This window comes from Clupea harengus, chromosome 6 (assembly GCF_900700415.2).
Source record: "Clupea harengus chromosome 6, Ch_v2.0.2, whole genome shotgun sequence".
NCBI classification, from domain to species: domain Eukaryota; kingdom Metazoa; phylum Chordata; class Actinopteri; order Clupeiformes; family Clupeidae; genus Clupea; species Clupea harengus.
The window spans coordinates 31,249,497-31,274,393 of NC_045157.1; the positions used below are offsets into that span (position 1 = coordinate 31,249,497).

At 43.0% G+C, this 24,897-nt stretch overlaps 1 protein-coding gene across 1 annotated transcript in view; it reads right to left on the reverse strand.

Moving 5' to 3' along the window:
* vps13c (vacuolar protein sorting 13 homolog C) overlaps nt 1–24,897 on the reverse strand; it is a 127,745-nt gene that overhangs the window by 32,296 nt on the left and 70,552 nt on the right. Inside the window, exons 46-63 of the mRNA XM_031569761.2 lie at nt 24,020–24,324; nt 22,520–22,661; nt 18,470–18,608; nt 18,263–18,384; nt 18,023–18,183; nt 16,038–16,282; nt 11,311–11,534; nt 10,813–10,905; nt 10,018–10,383; nt 9,837–9,926; nt 9,396–9,551; nt 8,783–9,044; nt 7,579–7,739; nt 6,552–6,673; nt 5,718–6,015; nt 2,796–3,185; nt 1,708–1,812; nt 219–383 (exon numbers count right to left, since the gene is read on the reverse strand). Of these exons, the coding sequence (XP_031425621.1) occupies nt 219–383; nt 1,708–1,812; nt 2,796–3,185; nt 5,718–6,015; nt 6,552–6,673; nt 7,579–7,739; nt 8,783–9,044; nt 9,396–9,551; nt 9,837–9,926; nt 10,018–10,383; nt 10,813–10,905; nt 11,311–11,534; nt 16,038–16,282; nt 18,023–18,183; nt 18,263–18,384; nt 18,470–18,608; nt 22,520–22,661; nt 24,020–24,324 (3,546 nt within the window). The remainder of the gene's footprint in view (nt 1–218; nt 384–1,707; nt 1,813–2,795; nt 3,186–5,717; nt 6,016–6,551; nt 6,674–7,578; nt 7,740–8,782; nt 9,045–9,395; nt 9,552–9,836; nt 9,927–10,017; nt 10,384–10,812; nt 10,906–11,310; nt 11,535–16,037; nt 16,283–18,022; nt 18,184–18,262; nt 18,385–18,469; nt 18,609–22,519; nt 22,662–24,019; nt 24,325–24,897) is intronic.

Sequence of the window (24,897 nt, forward strand, 5' to 3'; positions counted from 1 at the left end):
TTTGATTTAAATGAGAAATTACACATCTTCTTTAGCCAACAGTATGTAACGATTTCAGTTTATAAAAATAGCTTTAAATTCTTTTTGCTGGCACACAGTCATATAATAATATGACATTATAAAATGACCTTATAGCCCCATGATAATATGACATTATAGCCCGTTGATGTCTTATTTATAAGCACACAATCAGAAGAAAACAGCCCTCTTCCCTTCACCTCTTTGGAGGCAGTATAGTGCCATCGGTTCTTGGAGGAATGGTTCCCACTTGGCACCTCCCCCACCTCTAATTCCAAACAGCTCTGATTGGCCAGCATGAAGAAGGGGGTCATGATGACTACGCGGCTCAGATTGAAACTACTCATCTGGATACTGACACCAACCTGCAAAAATGACACACACACACACACACACACACACACACACACACACACACACACACACACACACACACAAACACAGAGGATGCTTCTGTAATAAACTCACTTATACTAAGGCCAACAGCCAATATACACGGAAGTAAAGCAAAGTTCTGTGTAGAGTTTCGTATTGGAGGCAGACGAACAAACTGGACGGAGCAAAGCAAGCGAAACAAGTTGGGTAAGAAAGTATGCCTTACTATGCCTGTATAACTCAAAATCCCCATGCACCAAGCCAGCCAACATAACTACACATAACTCATCACAACTAAACACATATCAAATTCCCAATATCAATAAAGCTGGTCTACAGACAGCGCATGTTGCACTGTGAAGCATGTGACGTGTGCGGCGGCCACTGTTGTGTACCCTGCCACTCTTCCTGTCCTAATGCAAAGTGTGCGGCGGGCCACTGTTGTGTACCCTGCCAGCCAAGTAAAGATAACTTTAAAAGTAAACATAAAATAAAATTCCCATACACCTTGCGTCTCCTTTCTCCTTTCTATATCACATTATGCTATAATGATAAAGTGGCCATATTACCTACTGTTAATTGTTGACCTAAATTTATTTCTTTATCAAATTGATGTTTACTAACCAAATTGTATCTCTCTCATAGCGTGACTTTGGTCGCAAATACTGATGGCTGTAGAAACATTGTATCCATTAAATACATATACGTGTATTTGCAGCCGAACTCTACCCACTCACTTTGTCCCTTCCTTCCCCTCCTGGTCTAGACTGTCTTCACTGTGGGATGCTGCTGTAGTCTCTCCACCTGATCTACACACACACACACACACACTAGACCATCTTCACTGGGGGCTGCTGCTGTAGTCTCTCCACCTGATCCACTGTAGAAACCCTCGGCCTATACCCCAATATTCTGTGCTATCTTTTACCTGCAATGGAAATAATTGCCACCATCGACATAGTTTTCTGTTCCATTCCTTTACTTACCCTTGTAATAGTAACCTTATGAGCACACTGTATACCCACTAAGCTGTTCTACAATACTCCACCTTATTCACTAACAATTGTGTATGTATCCTGTATATACCATGTCATGTTTGTATGAATTGTGTAGATGTACCACTCGTATGCTAGCATGATCATCCTGATATGTGTATGATTTATTCTGCCATGTTCCTGATTGGGTCATCCTGATATGTGTATGATTTATTCTGCCATGTTCCTGATTGGGTCCCTTCTCCTTCTCCTCCCTCCCCTTCTGCCACAAGCCGCCACAAAAGATGATACTAAAGAAACACGAGGACCAATGTCCTACCAGGTAGTCCATGTTCTTGTCTGGGCACCGGACACAGCCATAACTTCCAACTGTGTCCAGAGAGAAGGCATCTGACCAGGAGCTTGTCGACACACTCAGCTGCAACTGCAAGAAGATAAAATAACAGATGAGGCAACCTTTCATACCAAAAAAGACTAAAAGGATCAACTGTTCTTTGAGATGATTCATTTTCAATTCTTAGCCATCCCTTGGATTGGATTGTGTTTTGTCAGGGGTGTAGGTCGAGAAATCTCAACTTTTTTTTAAAAATTCAATGAATTGGCTTTGCCCTTTCTAATTCACTTTTGCCCAGTTAGGCTCTCTACATTTGGAATGGCCATTCACCATTCACCAATAATATCTTCCTCCCTGATGATCACTGCAGTGTTGACAGGAAGTTAACAGTTGGTTACAAAGAAAGAAAATGACCCTGTTGGCCAAATTCTTTGATGGATTATCTGATGAGATGCTTACTTAGTTTGTGGTTAAAATCAGTTGACATGTTGGCTGACCTTATATCAAGTGCCATATTTATTGACTTGAATCAGAAGATAATGGGACAGGAAACAATGAAGGCTATTTCAGGCTGCATTAGGCGCTTTGCAATTACACCTAGTGGCTACACAAGATCTATATCTTTAATTACACCCAGTGGCTACACAAGATCTATATCTTTAATTACACCTAGTGGCTACACAAGATCTATATCTTTAATTACACCTAGTGGCTACACAAGATCTATATCTTTAATTACACCTAGTGGCTACACAAGATCTATATCTTTAATTACACCTAGTGGCTACACAAGATCTATATCTTTAATTACACCTAGTGGCTACACAAGATCTATATCTTTAATTACACCTAGTGGCTACACAAGATCTATATCTTTAATTACAGCTAGTGGCTACACAAGATCTATATCTTTAATTACAGCTAGTGGCTACACAAGATCTATATCTTTAATTACACCTAGTGCCTACACAAGATCTATATATTTAATTACACCCTTAGTGTTGGTGAAGGTGTATTCAAACTGTTTAGATTCATTCAAGGAATCTGATGAGCAAAATCAGAGAACTGCTCACTTTGCTCTTGCTAAAGAAGTTCTTCTTTTTGAAGGAAAAAAGAATGACATCTCTGAAGTCTGATGGGTGTTTAACACAGATGTCCTCAGCACTATACTGCAGCACTCGGGATGTCTTGTTGATGATCCAGTAAGGACTGAAGACAGAGAGCATCATGTTTCCATTGGTCTTGGACACGTGGACATAGAGATCCACCGTCAGCTCCTCCGACGTCTCACTGATCAGGCACACAGAGGAGAACTCTGCTAGGCTGTCATGGATCTTCATCCGTCCACTCCAGTTCCGACCCTGATACTTGATCAACATAAGTTCCATGATTTCACCAGATATGCGAGTGTTCAGGACATCAGACATGCTGCCCTCAGATATTTCATTGAATTGTGCAGAGCCCTAAGAAGTAGAGATGGTGAGAGAGACAGGACGACACATTAGTTCATTTAAAATAACATTAGAGTGCAAGCACCATAATAAACAGCAATTGTACTGCATCATATTGCACTATTATAGTGTGAAAACAACAATAATAATAGTCATACTAACAAAGTTAACAAATGTGATTAGAAATAAATCAGACAAAAAAAGTCTCAAACCATCACATTGTCATTCACAACTATACATGTTTTGGGATGCAGTGGATTTTTGAAAATGGCATTAGGAGCACTAGGTAGAGCTAGCGGCTGCTTTTCCCAGATTATCTGTCGATGTGTATTCCTATTATTGCCTTATAAACAGCTAAAAACTGCCATGACTTTTTATCCAGCCCATTTGTGAAATCTTCCAATTGGCGTTTTAGAGATGCCGTACGTCTGGGTGTGACAAAAACTATTTTTGAGACTACTGTCCAGTCAACCTTGGAATATTTTCACCTGTACAAATATTTTCCTGTGTACGTGTTATATTGCCTTTTTGTGTGCATGTAAACGGTCTCCAAAGTTACAAAGTCCAAAGTACACACCAGAGGGAGTAACTCTCTCCCACAGAAAGCACCTTTTCTCAGCTGCCTCAAACGCTTTGTTGGAATTCCAGCCCTTTTCCTTTGTTACAAGATGACGCAATCCCGTGTCACAATCCTTACAGCCTGCCTAGCTGACCAATCAGAGCACACTGGGCTCATTGGGAGGGGGGCTTACACAGGAGTTTATACAGGCTTATAGACATTCCCCGGCGTACCCGAGGTAAATAGAGCTGTACAAGTATGAGAAAAATGTAAATCTATTCTAGTAGACTGCAAATAATCCACTGTGTCGGTGGTTTCGTAATTTACTCCAAAAATACAGCAGATAAGTGTCAGGCGCATATGTAAGCAAATGGTTCAAGAAAATCTCAAATGGTTCAAAAAGAAATCTGATAAATAGCCAGATATGCAAACATAACACTGACATCAGATGATAGATAGATAGATGGATACTTTATTAATCCAGAGGGAAATTTAGGATACGTTTTATTTTCAGTTACTAAGTCACGAGCTATGTCTGCTACCATCCACTGAAATATATTAATGGCGTGGTTTAAACGATTCGGTTAGGCTACATTTTAAACAGAAAACATACCTGGTAATAACCCGTTACAATAACAACGATTGGCACCCAACGATTTAGACTTTAACTTCATCATACACTTGTGCAAACTCCTCAATGCAAAATATTGAGTGCACAGTCTGTCCCTGCATCTGGGTTATTTCAGAGGGGATCTGATGTGATGCACATATCTCAGTCATCGCTGGAAAGGTGTTTGATAACCAGATAATATTGAGTGTTTAATAAAAGGCCACGAAACATGATCTTAAGCTGGGACATTGGAACATGCATTCTCACATACCTCTTTTATTCAACATTTTTTTTCAACACTTTTTAAGTCATGAATCTCAGCACCTAGCAAATATATTGTTTGGTTAATGTATATGATTGCTGGGTTTATGGGACACATACATTCTTTCCATTACAAAATGAGATATATGATGCATGTTTTCATTTGATATTTGGATTACAGGTTTCCCCATTTGCTTTCATTTTCCAAATCAAAGCGTGTTTTATACTTTCCGTGGATATTAATGTCTCTCAGAAGGGGATTTTAAATTCATGACATCACTTACATACGGCCAACTTCATTCTGCAATGAAGAGCTATGAGTGTGATCAGAGGGTGGAGGTGAGAATACGCACAACTGAAATGCGCGTAAGTGGAGGTGCGTCAAAAAGGACTTATGCACAACTCATATTACACACCGCTATGCAGTACGTCTAGTTTTAGTCATTAAGTACAGCACCACTTCTGAGATAAGTGTGGCCACTGTAAATCAAAGTGAAATTATGCACGTTTTTACCATTTTTAAGGTACGTTTTAGTGGGTAGATCATTTTCATAAATGTATTGTAATGATACATGGCTTCACTACATTTGTAGATTTGTGCTCGGGAACCCCATAGCAAGGCAAGAGCAGCTTTTACTGCAGGACGTTGCTGAATATATGACCAAAATACATCAGTTAGCAAACTAGCTAGCTTTTATCAGTGCCAATCGTGGTCTGTTGGCTGTAAGCTAGTTAGCTTGCAGTATTTTTAGACAAAACTCCATATTGCCTCCTTAACTGATCTCCTGCCTGTCAGACCACATCTTAAAATGTGTAATGTTAATGTAACATTTATTTCGCCGTACAGCGCAGTTAATGTTTGTCCATTTGGTTCAAATCATTAGATCAGCAACATTTAGTGCTGCATTAACATTTAAGCACATGTGTGTTATATCACCTTTTGTATTAGTACACTATATTAACATTTATCAGTTATTATTACACTATATTAACATATATCAGTTATTATTACACTATATTAACATATATCAGTTATTATTACACTATATTAACATATATCAGTTATTATTATTACAATATATTAACATATATCAGTTGCAAAAAGGCATCTTACCTCTAGCAAGTACCGTATGGAGTAAGGCAGGAGATTGCGAATAGTCACTGCTGGATACAAGTGAATGACGTAGGCAGGGTCCCAGTCCGTCTCCCCTTGACTAGCTATGAAAGTCAGCTCATCAGGTACTGCCAGTGTCTTGACCACCAGTGGAAGAAAGCTGACACTGCTAGCTGGGCACAGGAGGAGCGATTGAACCTCGGAGCTCATGTGGACATTCTCCCTCCAGGTGATGCATGTAGCGGAGGCCGAGTACTGACCCTCCAAATCACCAATAGGAAGCAGGAAGAGCTGACACCTGCAATGGAAACATTTCACCACAAGAATGTGGAGACAAAGTCATATTTATTATATATATATATTTATCAACGTCATATTTAGGCAACAGAGTCTGCATTGGCATACTGCACAAAAGAATAGTGAGAAAGAAAAAGAACACCGTTTTCCCATGCAGTACCAAGTGTGTGTGTGTGTGTGTGTGTGTGTGTGTGTGTGTGTGTGTGTGTGTGTGTGTGTGTTTGTGTGTGTGTGTGTGTGTGTGTGTGTGTGTGTGTTTGTGTGTGTGTGTGTTACGCAATGCTAGTTCATCCTGGATAGGAACACTCTTCACATTATATAATATCTGATATATAATAATCCTATATCTCAGATCATGATAGAGATGCACATGATATCTGTTATAACATATATATATATATATATATATATATATATATATATATATATATACACAAACATTAGAACCATGAGCACTACTGGTGTCTATTTGTCTTTTAACCCACCTGTAAACATTAGAACCATGAGCACTACTGGTGTCTATTTGTCTTAACCCACCTGTAGGACTCCAACGTGACATGTAACTCTTTCTCTGGTTGGGCGATGCCTACAGTGACCATGTCCCCACTCGTCGGGCAGTATTTCAGGATGGCAAAGGGCACACAAAAATGGTTTTTGATCTAATCCAAAGAGAAACATAAAGCAGACATTAGAATATGGATACACACACACACACACACACACACACACACACACACACACACACAGTAGTACCAATGTACCATTTGAATTCTTATTAATTATTGCTAACTGCTACATGTGGCTTGTAAGTATGTCACATTTTGCTAAACAAATGTATTATCTCAATGTCCACTAAATAAGCACTGGCACACGGAAAACGTATCAAATGTTCTTATGATTAGCTATGTATGGCAGCAGTTTCACTGTTCAATCTTCAGTCAATGGGTGAATTAACATTAGCCAAGGCAACATGCAGTGTGTGTGTAAAAAATGTTTTTAGTGTGACAATGAGAAATGTTTACATTTACTCATCCACTTGTTCCTTGACCAGATCAAATCAGTCCAAAATGGGATTATTTCACATACTGCTCTGAATACCACATCTTGGCAACACCATACTTCCTGGCTGCCTGCTTTAATATTGCTACTATCAAAGTGCACATTTGGAAGAGTATTTAGAGTCAAATGAGTCATAACAGCTTCATTCTCAAAATTAACAAACTACGCTTGAACCTGGAGGGCATTTTTCTATGTGTACGGTGAACATTCTCCTGCGTGACCATGTTCCAAAACTCATCATGTCATCGTTAAAGCACTTTGAGCTGCATTCTTTTGCATGAAAGGGTGCTATATAAATAAAGTTTTATTATTATTATTATTATTATTATTATTATTATTATTATCGTGTGAAGAGAGCTACTAATGAGAGGGTGGGTGTTTACACTGCCCTACTAGGGCTGGGACTAAAATGCCCAAGTGTTTCATTGGATTTATCTAAAAGATCTGACAGTGATAACCTTGGGTTAGGGTTAGGGTTAGGGTTCAGACTCTGAAACAGGTTTACCTGAAGAGGAGATCTGACAGTGATGACCTTGTTACCCTGTTTGGCATCAACCTGCAGCAGCACCGACACCACCTCACGTGCATGCGGTCCTCGGACATTATAGAGCCGCCTGGTGGGTTTATTGATGGGAATGCTAGAGATCTCACTGTAACCTGCAGGGGCTGAGAACACAACACATACACTTTCTGTCATGTTAAATTTTCAAAGTGACTGCTATTACTGATCATTCTCAAAAAGGTTACAATAGGACTTTCACACGGCTTATATGTTGCGTTTCTGTCTTTTACAACACTACAATACAGTATCCTCAAAGGAACAACCTCAAAGCCCTAGACTATAAAATGGAAGAGACAAAATGAAAAGGAATAAAACTGCCACTATATTGCCAAATGAGAGCAGTTATCTGGCTAGGGTTTATCAGTGGCAACTGGGGTATTAGTAGTGTTTGGCAGGGTTTTGCATGCCTTTTAGGTAGTTAGCTCGCTAGTTTTAGACCAAAACTCCTTACTGTTGCTTTAACAAATGCCACTGAGTTTCACAAACCTGGCCATAAATTGGTGATTAAACACACTAGAAAACTGCACTGCCAAGAATATAAACAAAAAGAAAATGTGTTTATTGCCACAATTCTGCAGTATTGCAAAAACAGTTTATATAAACTTTTTATATCAAGTGGGCTTATATTCTCTTCTATTTCTCCCTTCCCCCAACTCATCATTGAGCAATCTGTATTAGGACATAAATACGTTTTAGCAAGTGTATGATCTCATGGATGTACACCTACCGTGCCAAATTCACCACCATTTAATCAAAAGCTCTCAAAAAGATTATGAAACAAAATAGTATTGCATGTTATGGAAATCATTTCAATATTTATTCAAAGAGCAAAAATGGCTATTTAAGTGTCATTTGAACATTTGCAACCGTATAATATTGTGAACTGCATCTTTAAAGAATTGTGAACTGCAAGGTAATTAGCAAACTGAATTTCGCAGTGAACACACATTATTTTATTTCTCACAATGTGCTCTATGCTCTATGAACCGCTTCCGAATGAACCATTTGAATGCATGTGTTCTGATTTGAACAAATTAGATTCAAATTAGACATACAGACGTTTCATAGCTTACAGTCGATGTATACCAGGTCCAACTACCCAGACACACAAATGTTATTTTGCACAAAGATACACGTGCATTCTCACCCATGCCCAGGAACACCAAGCTCTCCTGTCTCTGAAGGGCCGAGAGGCTTCCTCGAGCGAGGGGCTTGAGCTCGGAGTAGGTCATGTCAATGCTCTCGCCTGCAGCCACCTCATGCAGCTTGCCACTCCCAGGGCTGTCCACGATACGGAGGTTGCTGCTGTGCTGAATAAACATGGGAAGACCCAGAGCATTCTGGATGGTGAATGGAGCCTTTTCTTTCAGAGAATAGTCAAAGGAAGAGGCTGCCCCCTCAGAGAAGGCCTGGGAAAGAAAGAACAGAAAGAGAGAGAGAGTCATTTATTAGATTCATTTGTTATTTCTCACACCGCTAAATACTAAATTCCTAAAAGTGGAAAGCAGAAATGGTTTGGAACAAAAATTGAAATTGAAAAATGTTGAGTATTTAAATCGTTTAAACATGCCAATAAATATGTCAGTAAGCCTATTATGATCTGCAATTATTATTAATGTCTAAGAGTGTATGGAATCATGTTCTAAAATGAGATCCTATATAATTGACTTAATAGAGATTAATGTGGAGACCATTGAAAACCATTCTTAATGTGTAAGGACACGTAGTAGTATGTGTTGACTGAGAACTCGAGAGACTACCTTGGCCAGGTTACTGAAGACAGAGAGGGAGCATTTGGAAAGGGTAATGTTCATGGTGTCAGAGGAGCTTATGGTGATGGCTGTCTGAGGATCAGGAAACACGATGAAGTCATCGCCAGGCACTGGGCTCTTATCTCGAGTAGGATTGGTCTTCATCTAGAAATGTCAAACATGACCGTGGTTAAGGCACTCTCTGGACGACAATATCCTGAGTATTCCAATAGACACAACTGTGCTAGCTAGAATTTAGTTTGACATATTCAAACAACTGGAACTGAACGAAAATAAATGTTGAACATGGACAGTCCAGAAACCCTTCAAAATCTCAAACATCTCTCAGGTCGTTTGCACAGGCAGTGAAGACCTCAGTCATGGCAATGACCATTTTTAATAATTTACAGGTGTTCATTTATCTGGAGCAAAGGCACAAAGAAAGCTTACCTCCAAGCTGAGTTTCCATCTGCGGTGGCCATCAACCACTCTTTCTATCAGTGGTTCCCAGGCAGCATGAATTTCATTGAAGTAATTAACCTGCAACACAAAAGAAAACATCTCACATGTGGACAATATTTTTCTGAATGAAAAGCCGTGTGCTAACCTCTATCTAGCATTAGGTTCTCACCTCTAGTGTCATGTCGGCATTGAGCTTCAGCTGTGAGGTCCAGTTGTGTGCGTCCATGGTGAGAGAGGACTCCGCCAGCAGCAGAGGGACGGTGCGGTGACCCAGCCCAGACTCCAAGGTCAACTGGACCACTTTCACCTGAAACCTGAAGCTCTCGTCCACAGAACGTTCCTTGGCATCACTGAAATTCTCGGTCATTTCATGCGCAGAATCAACTCCCAGGAACCAGGAGTTGCAGCTGTTGATGTCCATGACGTTCCACAGTTTGCTGAAGTCAGATGGACACACTTCACATAGCTCCGCTGGTGCTTTAGGAGTCATGGCTGTAGTTATTGTCAAAACTGTGTTTATGATAACTGGAGATATCTGGGATATGAAAGGGGAAACAATCAAAAGAAGCAGAGCGGTGAAAAAAAGAAAAGAAATAAATCCAGGAAAACAAACAGAACACTAGAACACAGAACACTCATTTTTCATATATTATTATTATATTATATCATATTATTATTATATTATTTTCAATATTTCCATGTAAAACTTGAACTGAGAAAGTTTCGGGATTTACTAAGTCATGACATGTACATTTATTAATTTGTTAATTTGCTTAATTAATGTATTAATGTTTTATTAAACAGCACTATTTCTAGGGCAGCAATCAAATTTACGGCAATTTGTAGCACTGACCACGTGAACTCTTCTGGAGTTTTAGCGCTGTTCCTATCAGAAAAGTACCAATATTATTTGGTCCTTGTGAGGGAGGTATGCAATTATGCAAAAACCCATTTCCCATCTTACCTTGATGATGACTTCCTCTATATCCACATAGCCGTGGAGAGGACCATTCCCCTCCATTTTGCCTTCCAGCTTAACTGAACATGGATGCAGCACCTATAGATATATTTAGAGATTTAATGTCAGCAAGTCAAGCATAATGAAGAATGTATAAACTCTGAAATACTACTGAACTACTATTAGCATAAACGCTATCTATTTACATTACAATTAATTTGAATTGCACATCCACATAACATTGCTCATTTTGTGTGTTACTGAATACAGCAAAACTATAAATAAACATTGTGAGTTCTCATGACTCTCGTGATTTCATCAGTGGTTGCTTCATGGGACAGATTTCTGGGCAAGACATTTTTGAATGCAATGATGAATAACATTTTGTATATTCAAGAACCATATTGAGTGATGCACTTTCCTGCAGCCAGGAAAGCATTGACCCTAATTTGATATTTGTTCACAGCAATGTCAGCATTATGTACTGTGTTTGTCTGGCCTTACTGTTGTGACAGACTTGTCTTCTTGCTTGCGTATGAAAGGACAAGCAAGCAGTTGCAGGTCCCTGATGTTGGATGACAAGCTAACAAGACTCCCGTCTGACTTGAGGTGGCAGTCACATTGGAATGACGCTACCAAAGATGGAGCTTGTGCGCATGCTTGATTTGCCACAAACACGACCTCAGGGTCCACCACAACGGCATGCACATAGGTCTTCTGCATCCACACTGGGCACAAGCACAACATTATTAACACATACAACAAACTCAATTTGTGTATACCGCTACAATACATGACTGGAAACACAGAAGACCCTTCATGAAATCTCACATTTGAGCCAAAAGATAAACAGACAAAACTCAATTCAATTGTAAACAAACACTGGGGCATGTTATCCGTTTTAGATGTAATTCCGTCGCAACGTATGCCTAAACATAGCATGGTGTGTACAAACGGGCCGCACATGGCTAAAACTGCATTTTGACTGCTGCAGAAGCAAGGCGTGCTCTTCTGACTTCTGCATTCATGGGAGGGTTGTGGAAAAAGTGGGCGTTTTGGGCAAAACGACGGGAGGCAATGTGAGAGCAGTGACTAATGACGCAGTCTATTGTATTATAAAAACTGTGACAGTGCACGTCTGTATTGCAGTTCAATCTTTCTGCCTTTTAGAAAGAAGGTGCAATCCAGATTGCCCGTTTGATGCGTGCATAGGGGAAGCAACCAGGAACAATGGAAGCAGTATTCTGAGGACCAGTTTTGCAAAGCTTCACTTTGTCCATCTACCTCCATGTATATCTCTCTCATGTATATGTTCTCGTCTCGCGTGACGTTGGCGGCGCGTAAACACGCAGCGGCTGGGGGCTCTCCAGACTAGGATTTAGTTTTTGTTTTTAGTAATGGTTTAGTTGTAGTTTAGTTTAGTTTTAGTGAAATCGCTTAGTTGGTTGCCATGGCGACATGTACACAACTTGTACACAACTTGACTGTCTACAGTCGCCAGGATCTCCTAAACATTGGAGTACGGAGCGAACAATCCGTAAACAGCGACTTTACCCACACACACAGTATACCAGAGGATATAGCCCGGACAGCAGGCTCTCCGTGTATTGTCATTCCCACGGGCAGGAGGAGGAGGCGCCGAAATGAGAGGAGACAAAAGCGAGGCTGCCGGGCTGGCGTTTACGCGCCGCTGAGAAGACGACCGCATAAACTGCCACTTCCTAGCATCTTCCTCTCAAATGCCAGATCCATCACAAATAAAATGGATGAGCTGAAGCTACAGATGGCAGCAAACGGACTCGTACAGGACTGTTGCATTCTGCTGATAACGGAGACCTGGCTCCACTCATCCATTCCAGATACGGCCATAGAGCTAGCAGGACGCACAGCTCATCGCCAGGACAGGAACAGTAACTCCGGTAAGAGCAGAGGAGGGGGGCTATGCATTTATGTGAACAACAACTGGTGTACCAACGCCACGACCATCGATAGCCACTGCTCTCCAGACCTCGAGTATTTAACTGTTAAATGCAGACCCACGTACCTCCCACGGGAGTTTACTGTTGTCATGGTGACTGCTGTGTATATACCACCGGATGCTAATGCCAACTCAGCCCTTAGTCACTTGTACAATGCCATCAGCCTTAAACAAAACACCTATCCAGAGGCAGTACACGTGATAGCAGGCGACTTCAACCATGCTGATTTGAAGGTAGTGCTCCCTAAGTTCTACCAACACATAAAATGTGCTACCAGGGGAGAAAATACTCTGGATAAAGCCTACTCAAATATCAAGCATGGTTACAGGGCTACACAGCTACCCCACCTTGGCTTGTCTGATCACATGTCCCTACTAATCTTACCGGCATACACCCCCCTTAAGAAAAAAGCCCTGACAACAAAGACTATTAAGACTTGGCCTGATGATGCCTCTCAGCAGCTGCAGGACTGTTTTGAAACCACCAACTGGGATATTTTCAAGCACCAGGACCTGGAAGTGTACACCTCAACTGTTTTGTGCTACATCAAACACTGTGTCGACACTGTCACAGTGGACAGGCGCATCCGGGTGTATCCTAACAAAAAGATGACAAAAGAAGTCAAAGTGCTGTTGAAGGAGAGGAGCGTTGCCTTCAGGTCTGGGGATGAGGCACAGTACAAGACTGCCAGAGCCAACCTGAGGAGGGGCATCAGGGAGGCCAAGACAGCATACAAGAGGAGGATTGAGGACCACTTCAGCAGCAACAACATACGGCAGGTGTGGCAAGGGGTCCAACACATCACCAACTACAGGTCCAGCAACCTAACTGCAGCCGACGGTGATGACTCGCTGGCTGAGGGGCTAAACTGCTTCTTCACACGCTTTGAGGTTGATACACCGGATGTGACCACACCACTTCCACTAGACCCCTGTAGCCACACCCTCACAGTGCAGGCACAGGAGGTAAGGCGTGTTCTGCGGGCAGTAAACCCAAGAAAAGCTGCTGGACCAGACGGTCACCAAACTGATGGACTTAGGGCTCTCACAGCAAATCTCCTACTGCATCAGAAATTTCCTGACAGACCGCTCCCAGAGGGTTAAAGTAGGATCCCATCTCTCCTCAGCTTTTAGCATCAGCATCAGCTCCCCAGGAGGAGATGAGACTGCATACAGGGAGGAGGTGCAAAGGCTGTCGACATGGTGCACCTTGAACAATCTTGTCCTCAACACCTCCAAGACAAAAGAGTTGATAGTCGACTATAGGAGGAAAAAATCGGACAAGCAGCCTATTGCCATCAATAGGGAGAGAGTGGAGAGGGTATCAGACTTCAGCTTCCTGGGCTTTAGGCGATTTAGCACGGAATGACACTATGTTGCAATTTTGTTTTTTCAGCTGAAAACTGTTGTGCTGTGTGGAAAAACTAAAAGCAGCCTTCTTTGGGCTACTTATCTGGGGCATCAGGAAGTGGGGGTTTGATTATAGTCTTAAATGGCTGGTAAGAAAGGGCTTTCTTCAGAAACACATCAGTCTGTTTTCAGAAAGGAAGGCTATTTCATTTGACAATTACAAAAACTGCTCCATGTACCCATTGGCTGTTAGCCAAGTTGAATGACAGCAAATGTAGAAGTGTTTCTATAAGGTCCAGAGTGGAAGAGCAGTCTCTAGTCCCGTTGAACTTCATGGGCTATCATTGGGCAGGTACAGAGTGGAAGAGCAGTCTCTAGTCCCGTTGAACTTCATGGGCTATCATTGGGCAGGTACAGAGTGGATGAGCAGTCTCTAGTCCCGTTGAACTTCATGGGCTATCATTGGGCAGGTACAGAGTGGATGAGCAGTCTCTAGTCCCGTTGAACTTCATGGGCTATCATTGGGCAGGTACAGAGTGGAAGAGCAGTCTCTAGTCCTGTTGAACTTCATGGGCTATCATTGGGCAGGTACAGAGTGGAAGAGCAGTCCCTAGTTCTGTTGGTCAGGTAGAGTGGAAGAGCAGTCCCTAGTCCTGTTGGTCAGGTAGAGTGGAAGAGCAGTCCCTAGTCCTGTTGGTCAGGTAGAGTGGAAGAGCAGTCCCTAGTCCTGTTGGTCAGGTAGAGTGGAAGAGCAGTCCCTAGTCCTGTTGAACTGCATGGCTATGGCTTCCGTGGGATTTTGCCTTCCCATACATTAGGCCACACCCCTCGCTTGGAGATGAATCTATGCAAAACATGTGTATCTTGACCCTCCCATCAAACCCCAGCCCTTTCACACCAAAACAGAGACAGTAAGTTAAAATTGAAAAGCACATAGATCCCTCCCCCTTCTTTTTTTTCAGCTCTACCTCTCTACCCGTCCGGCTCCAAGCAGATGAGACCCCCCCCCATTATGGGCTGAAGTTCTGTTCAAGGTTTCTTCCCCGGGAGTTTCTTCTTGCCCATGCCACCATTGTGTTTGCTCTACGGGAGTTTCTTCTTGCCCCTGTCACCATTGTGTTTGCTCTACGGGAGTTCAGGCCCTCGGCTTTGGAAAGCGCCTTGAATCAATTGTATTGTTTTGGCACTATAGAAATACAATTGAATTCTATTCTATTCAATGTTCTATTTTTTTATTTTTCATCTTTATCAATTACTATTTCAATGCCAAACTTAAAGTCTCTGTTTCAGCTCGATACCCATAGACAATGCCAAATGTGCCACAACAAATCAGGCAGGCAGCACAACTACACAGGTACTTCCCAGAAACTGGATATCCAATTTCTACCCTGTCCCCAGTTCACATGCAAACATCTAAACAGGAAGCCATCATTGAGATCACAACTAGCAGCTCTGTGAAAATCGACTTCAGAGAAGACTTGCTACCATATATCTGTGTGAAAGGGTTGTCAGCCCTAACAAGCATGTACAATAAGTACAGGCACAGACTTTTAAAAGTTTTAACTATTTGAAGGGGAAAAACATTCCCCAAAACAGCCAAGCATTTCTGAACTATGTACATGTAAGTACACCCTTCTCCATTAAGCTGTACGGTTACTATTTCAGAGCGTCTTTGTATATGCAGCTGTGCCGACACGTTTATAGTGAAATAAAACTGGAACATTTTAGTGTGGGCTGCCTCCCGAGCAACAGGTGGGTACGCAGCTGGAGGTTGAGCCAGCAGGAGGTTGAGCCTCTGGTAAACACTTGAAAAACAGCACAACTGTAACAATCTGAGGAGAAACAACATCATTGTAAAGAAACCTATATGAATTCACCTGCATAAACTCAGCAGTTTGCTTACCTGAGGGGGTTTGTGCAGCACCCCTGGCATCTGAAAGCTGTTTCACCTGAAGCTGGTTAGCTTTATCCACTTTAGTTTGGGGCATGGCCTGGATGAAGAAGTCAGCCACCGCCAACAGAAACTCCACACTGGCACACAGATAAAGGTTTTGCAGAACAACTACGACCTTTCTATCACTTCTGTTCTGTGTGTATGCCACATCAATCATGGCAGCAGAACTCTCCTCATCTCGCCTCCCCAGCATTCTGTAAACAAAGCAGAGGAAAGACATACAATCGTTCATCATCTGGGCCACAACCACAGTCAGGGGGATACTAACTTGTTTTTGCCATTAATCATACACATGCTTACATCGATAACGGAAGCAATATACTTTATAACATTAGTCATACACATGCTTACATTGATAACGGAAGCAATATACTTTCTAAGCACACTTACATACACACTTACATTTTGAAACTTATATAATATTAATATTCTATTAATTATATCTGTACTATATGAATTTTGTCTCCCAAGTAATAAACAAATTCAAACAACAAACCCCTTAACCAATGATATCACCATATGTGATGTTTACAGTGAGGTTTTCATAGATGAAATGGGTGGCTGTTTATAGTGAGGTTTTCATAGATGAAATGGGTGGCCGGACAGCAGAGATATAAGATTGAATGCCATCCATACTCGGGTACAGTTATCTAGAATGGGTCGGCTGCATAGGACTAAGTTTTACTTAAGCAAGTTTTGATATTAGTATATGTTTTGTTCTTCTCTGGGATGTCTGTATATATATTATGTACATCTACCAAATGCAGGCTGTGCACAACACTTGTTGTTTCCCTTCCCCTTCTGCCACACAACCCTCCCCCATCCCCCCCCCCCCTTCCTATCTCCACCCGGCCAACCTCAAGCAGATGGGTCCCCCCTTATGTGCCGTGGTTCTGCCTAAGATTCCTTCCTGACTAACAGGGAGTTTTTTCTTGCCCGTGTTGCCATTGTGCTTGCACTAAGGGGGTTCAGGCTCTGGGCTTTGTAAAGCGCCTTGAGACAATTGTATTTTTATGGCGCTATATAAATAAAATTGAATTGAATTGAATTCTCCAGTTGTATTATTATTAAGTGTCTTGTCTCTTCTTCTCTAACCCAATGACATTCTCACAGGTCTGTCCTAAGGCCATGATCATGGCATGTAGACGCTCATGGCCTCTGCGCGTTACTCTCCTTTTCAAACATCTCTGGTCTATCTATCGATAATACATTCCCACATAACAAGCTCAAAACTAGCGTGAATTTGCAAAATTGTATATGTAATCTGCTCATATATAGCTTTTTCACTTATGAAATGAAACATGTTTGTCAATGTTGTTTTGGTTTATAATCAACAACTGGGAAATGGTGATCTACGAGCCAAACAATGTCAGCATTACGCTGCCTATTAGGCCAGCAACATTAGGCTTCTGTAATGTACTGATACACAAACTGAAAACAGCACTATGCACTTTTTGTACATATGAAAACCACATCAAATGTGCATTGACATTAAAGGTTGCACCATGGCCATGCAGGTTGTGCATTTTGCAGGTAAGAAAACCGCAACCAAAAAGATTTCTTCACTTTCTATGCTCAGGTAATGAGATCTAGTCTCTAGGCTAAACCTGAGGGGGTCAGGATGGATGCAAAATGTTATGACATTGCCAACCATATCGCCAAAAGTCATCAGTTAGCATGCTAACAAGCTTTTATCAGTGCCAAATGTGTTGTTGTTGGTCTACCTTTTCGATATTTAGCTTGCTAGCTTTAGAGCAAAACTCCTTCCAGTTGCTTTAAGGTTGTTGAAATGCTCAAAAGAATAGGAGCATGTCAGAATCACCAAAGTGCCTGAATCTGGACTGAACCCCAGATGGTTTAGAGGAAGAATCAGTGCTGTGCTTCTGGAAGAATTGTGTGTGATCTTGAGCGTCCGTCAATCAATATGTACATACCTAGATGAGACTCTTTCACCAGTGGTCCTGTGGTCGTGTAAAGTGCAGGTCTTCAGGACAGTAGATATTTCAAGACTGCTGTCCGACATCACCCTGCCCTCGGCTCTTATTTGATGCAGTGTGAATTCTCCAAAAGGCTGGTGCATAATTTGCACTGATTCCTTTGTGGATATAAAAAATACAAATGTAATCCCCTGTAGACATTCACAAACACAAAAGTGGACTCCTACACACACATACCTTCTGAGAGTGGCCACCGAACAGCACCAGCCCAAGAGAGTTCACATTGAAGCTGAACTTCAGGGTCTCCATCTTCTCTCCAGAAGGCTCTGCAGTCTCTGGGTTATTGTCCACACCTACATCTAGGAAAAACATTTGGAGAGAAAGTTAATGTTACCAATCATTCCTGTGTTTGGTTTTACGTCATTTTAAATCTCTATCTCTTACCTTTTAGTGTGGAATTCTGCATTGAGGCGCTGTCACGCTCGAAGTCAAGTGTCTTTTGAACGTCTCCACAGCTGGCCTCTCCTGTATTCTCCATCAGAATACTTAGAGCCATTCTAAGATCCTCCTGACTCAGTGATACCTGTCGGTAAAGAAATGAACATACATATATCCATATGCATACACACGCATTTAACATTCATGTCTTTAAATAGAAGATGAAAGGCTGTTCTATACTTTGTGCAGTATATACCTTTGAGTTATAGTATTCAGTTTTAACAGCATTGTGTGAGCTATCCAGGGAGGTGTGTGATTGCATAAGCAACCACATATGGTTTAATTAGTGATTGCATCAGCATGACACAATCACAGTGCTGTTCTTCTGAAATGTTACTATCTTTATCTACTGTTTTTTTGGCACTGATTCTGCTCCTAGCGCTTCTGAGATATGGACCCCGGTCCACCTCAAACACTTCCATCCTGACCCGCTCCAACACCAACACCAACACATCCATCCTGACCCGCTCCACTCCTCAAACACATCCATCCTGACCCACTCCAACACCAACACATCCATCCTGACCCACTCCAACACCAACACATCCATCCTGACCCACTCCAACACCAACACATCCATCCTGACCCGCTCCAACACCAACACATCCATCCTGACCCGCTCCAACACCAACACATCCATCCTGACCCGCTCCAACACCAACACATCCATCCTGACCCACTCCAACACCAACACATCCATCCTGACCCGCTCCAACACCAACACATCCATCCTGACCCGCTCCACTCTACATCCATCCTGACCCGCTCCAACACCAACAAATCCATCCTGACCCACTCCAACACCAACACATCCATCCTGACCCGCTCCAACACATCCATCCTGACCCGCTCAAACACCAACACATCCATCCTGACCCGCTCCAACACCAACACATCCATCCTGACCCGCTCCAACACATCCATCCTGACCCGCTCCAACACATCCATCCTGACCAACACATCCATCCTGACCCGCTCAAACACATCCATCCTGACCCGCTCCAACACATTCATCCTGACCCACTCCAACACCAACACATCCATCCTGACCCACTCCAACACCAACACATCCATCCTGACCCGCTCCAACACATTCATCCTGACCCGCTCAAACACCAACACATCCATCCTGACCCGCTCAAACACCAACACATCCATCCTGACCCACTCCAACACCAACACATCCATCCTGACCCGCTCCAACACCAACACATCCATCCTGACCCGCTCAAACACATCCATCCTGACCCGCTCAAACAGATCTATCCTGACCCGCTCCAACACATCCATCCTGACCCACTCCAACACCAACACATCCATCCATCCTGACCAACACATCCATCCTGACCCGCTCCAACACATCCATCCTGACCCGCTCAAACACATCCATCCTGACCCGCTCAAACACATCCATCCTGACCCGCTCAAACACCAACACATCCATCCTGACCCGCTCCACCTCCAACACATCCATCCTGACCCGCTCCACCCCCAACACATCCATCCTGACCCGCTCCATCAATTCAATTCAATTCAATTCAATTCAATTCAACTTTATTTCGCCATGTATACAGATACTAGGAATTTGTTTTGGTATTCTCCATGCAGGCTATAGTATCACCAAACTATCTCCTGCACGAGATCTCCACGGCCGCTACACAAGCGCCATCGGACAAGGGGGTAGACAGGACGGGAAGACAAGGTTGAGGGAAGAATTGCAGCATAACATGAGGAAAGGGAGGAGAAAAAAAAAGGCGACCCCCAGACTATGCTCCTAGAGGAGTACAGTGTGGGAGCAGGAAAAAAACACCTCAGCACATAAGCACATACATTTTACAACATGACAGAACTCAAGACTTGCAACGGGGAGGGGGGATGGAGGTAAGCCAGCGCAAACAAGCAGCAATCTGGTCCAACAGCCATATTCGGCTATGGTCACAGACCCGCCTGTCACCCTGGGGGTACGAAGCAGGCGAAGGCGTGGGATGGGGGTCATGGGGTGGTGAATGCATATCAGTAATGTGTATGTGTGTATGTATGCATGTAGAAAGTTCGAGTATGAGTAGGCCTGGATTGTCGCCTTCCCCTAGGCCTAATCAGACAGATTCTCAGTCCGCAAGATTGTCGTTGCCATGGAGACATCCTTGAAAAGGTCCTGGACTGAGACAACAATCCACAGGTGTCTGTGGAAAGGGGGAAGGGAATGCAAGAGAGTCTCACTGCAGCGATCTTCAGGGGAGTTGTTGTTCCAGCAACAGCCTTGGCCAAGGCAGTGCTGGTTGAGGGGGCCGAAAGCAGATAAGATTGGGGTTGTTTGGTCTTGGGAGTAGGCGCCAATTTGCTCGTCTACTCCTATTCCGTCCGGTCTCCGAATTGCTCCAATTTCCTTTGCAAAGCCGTGAACTTCTCCGTGTTGTTATCCATATCGCGGTTAATAGCCGCCAGGATGTTATCCATATCGCGGTGTATAGCCACAGTCTGAGTGCCAACAGCTCTGCCCAGCGCTTCAATCATGTCGGGCAGCCTTAGTGGGCTTTTGACAGCTGTCACCGTTTCATACATTTTCCGATAAACCAGGGTTCCGCCTAATCCAATCAGCAGAAAGCCTGTAATCAAGGTTCCGAATAGGTAGATGTCTTCAATGTCCTCCACGGAAAGGGCCGACCAGGCACACGACTCGCCACTTCTCCCACGCGTCCATCGAGTAGCCAGCTGCGAACGTCCCGGCAGGACAGTCAGGTTCCCCCGAACCCAAGCTTCTCATCGAGAAGATGGTGTCAATTTCGTTGAGAGACCAGTTGATCAAATCCATGGTTTTTAGTTCGAAGAGCGGTGCGGAGAGAGTCTCTCAAGTATAGGACAAGACAAGACAAGACGATAGAAGCCAAGCAGGGAAGGTCAGGGGGAGGAGAGGGAGAGAAAATGCGACCGCCTTCGAAGAGAGCCAAATGATCCATCCTGACCCACTCCACCTCAAACACATCCATCCTGACCCACTCCAACACCAACACATCCATCCTGACCCGCTCCAACACCAACACATCCATCCTGACCCGCTCCAACACATCCATCCTGACCCGCTCCAACACCAACACATCCATCCTGACCCGCTCAAACACCAACACATCCATCCTGACCCGCTCCAACACATTCATCCTGACCCGCTCAAACACATCCATCCTGACCCGCTCAAACACCAACACATCCATCCTGACCCACTCCAACACCAACACATCCATCCTGACCCACTCCAACACCAACACATCCATCCTGACCCGCTCCAACACATTCATCCTGACCCACTCCAACACCAACACATCCATCCTGACCCGCTCCACCTCCAACACATCCATCCTGACCCGCTCCAACACCAACACATCCATCCTGACCCGCTCCAACACATCCATCCTGACCCGCTCCAACTCCACCTCCAACACATCCATCCTGACCCGCTCCAACACTTATTGTAACTGAGAAATACGTCCGAGGGGATTTGCGAGGTGCCTGAGCCAGCTATCTAATGTTAGCATGCTACTACCCACAAGGGAAACAGCGATGGGCTTACAACCAATCACAGCCCTGCGTTCTCCGTGCGGTCTCCATGGCCTTGACGGATAGTCGGAGAGGGTTTGCAACGACAGAGAAGGCTCTGCGTGTCTGCGTAAAAGGTCGACCATAAATTAGGCTTTAGAGTTAATTTTAGAACAATCCCTACTAAGAAAACCCCATATTCTTAAATGTTTTACATTCATGCCTATCCGAGTCTCGATTTCTCCATTTCAGCTCACACTAGCAGTCTTCACTGAAGGAATTATACTGCAGCTAGCTAGCAAGATGATTCATTGTGTGGAGATGAGGAACATAAGATGTGTGCATGTGTGTGTGTGCATGTGTGTGTGTGTATGTGTGTGTGTGCATGTGTGTGTGTGTGTGTGTGTGCATGTGTGTGTGTGCATGTGTGTGTGTGTGTATGTGTGCATGTGGGTGTATGCAGACCTTCATTGGCTTCAGGTCCCCATGTATTTCGACGGCTGGCAGACTCCAATACCAGGAAGAGGCCAGGTTCCGCTGCACAGCCAACACCAGATTGACAGGTTCCAGCAGCTCAGTACTCTTGTTCTGCTGTAGAGTAGACACTCTGGCACAGCCACACACATACACACACACACACATATACACAGCCACACACATACACAGCCACACATACACACAGCCACACACATACACAGCCACACACATACACACATACACATACACACATACACACAGCCACACACATACACACATACACAGCCACACACATACACAAGCACACAAACACACATACACACAGCCACACACATACACAAGCACACAAACACACATACACACAAACACACATACACACATACACAGCCACACATACAAACATACAAACATACACACATACACACATACACACATACACACAGCCACACAGCCACACAGCCACACACATACACATACATACACAAGCACACAAACACACATACACACAGCCACACACATACACACAAACACACATACACAAGCACACAAACAGAAATTCATATGGTATGCCCACTTCTGTGCCTAAACCATTTACTTAATATGAAACTGTAACACTCAAATTCCAGTCTGACAAGGGCATTTTTTATCACACCAAAGGAAGAAATTAGCTAATAATGCTAGCTTCTTCTGCCAGGAAATCAAATGGTTTTGTTAAGACAGATTGTACACAGAAAACATACCATGGCTGGTTTAATAAACAACAAATTCCCTATAGGGGGAGCCATGGCACAAGTGGTATCATGTCCCATACCACATATGGCCTCAACATCCATGGGGACTCAGGCTTAAGTCCGACATTTTTTAATTCCACATACCATCTCACCATGCAATTTCTTGTTACTGAATTTAGTGAGACTGAGGTCTATGCATTAATGCATCAATAATGAATCTTTTATGCCAATGAAATGAACATTTACACAGTGGTGCTCTCTATGGATGAAGTGGCAAACAGTCTACATGTTGCATTCCAAACGCTTGAGCTCTCATTGATCAAAACAAAAACTAGTCTTGAATTTAAGACAGACTAAATTTACGGTTTTCACGTGCATTCATTTTAAAAACACTGTACAATATTTATCTTGTGTAAACACATTCTGTCATTTCACTTGTTTATCGCACTACCAGGTGGATTAGCGGTTACATTAGGTTTCCAAATGTTGTGGAGGTAAATGAGATTATATTACAGAGTTATTTGGGACAGCACATTCTACTTCTTCCCAAAAATGAAGGCTACTGTGATCACACAAATAGCAAAGGGTGATGAACTAAATCATGTCACACGACACGATCTTCACCCAAAATGCCATTTTTTCTCATCAAAACATAGTTTCCCCACAGTGCTTGTTTCATTGTTGGCAATCACTGAAAATGCTCTCTCCCTTTCCAAAGTGACACATTGCACAAAACTGCACACAACCCCGCTCCTACCTGGAAAGCTTGAGCTGTGTGAGGTTCACATTCATGTGCTCGATCACAACTGGTAGGGGCCCCTCCCCCACAGGGAGCAAGCTGAAGGTGTTGTCTACAGTGATGAGGCCCAGGTCAACATGCAGCGCATTAGGAGACGTTGAGGACTGAGGAATAATGATGACGGGTGCTTTTAGGTTTACGTCCAAAGACAGACGGACACTTTTCTGGGCGAGATCCCTCACACTGCTGGCAGCCCTCTCTGCTGCTTGAGTCGTGGCAGCACTCAGAGCCTCTTTGGCCATGTGGAAGTGATTGGAGAAGTTCTGCATGGAGAGAGAAGAAGAAGAAGAAAATAAGTGATTGGAGAAGTTCTGCATGGAGAGAGAAGAAGAAGAAAAGAAGCTGTATGAGAAGGGTCACACAGCAGTTATATTTTATATTTTAGGCAACAGACAAATCCTGAAATGAATGACAACACTGAAAGAGTTATATAATGTCCACCTCCCAAATTATGTTTTGACTTTAGGTTTATACTATTTGGTGACGAAGTGATTTTTTCAAAATACACATTTCAAACTTCACCGTTTTTTGAGAGTTTATGTCATGATGGTCAGGATGATCTTAGTATGAATGTCATGGTAAAGCCATAAGACTGATTCATCACAGGTTAAACTGATGGTCTGACTTGGCTATTTTGTAGTCACTGATAGCTTTTTACAAATTATACAAGTGTCATTTTGTGATCACAATATCTAGACTGCAATGAAACATCAAGCTTACCTTTTAGTTTTAGTACATCCAAGAAATAAAAGTAAACAAATCACTGTGAAACTACTACAATATTATCACACAGCAACATTTTACTGTAGAATTATAACAATGACTAGTGACGTGGC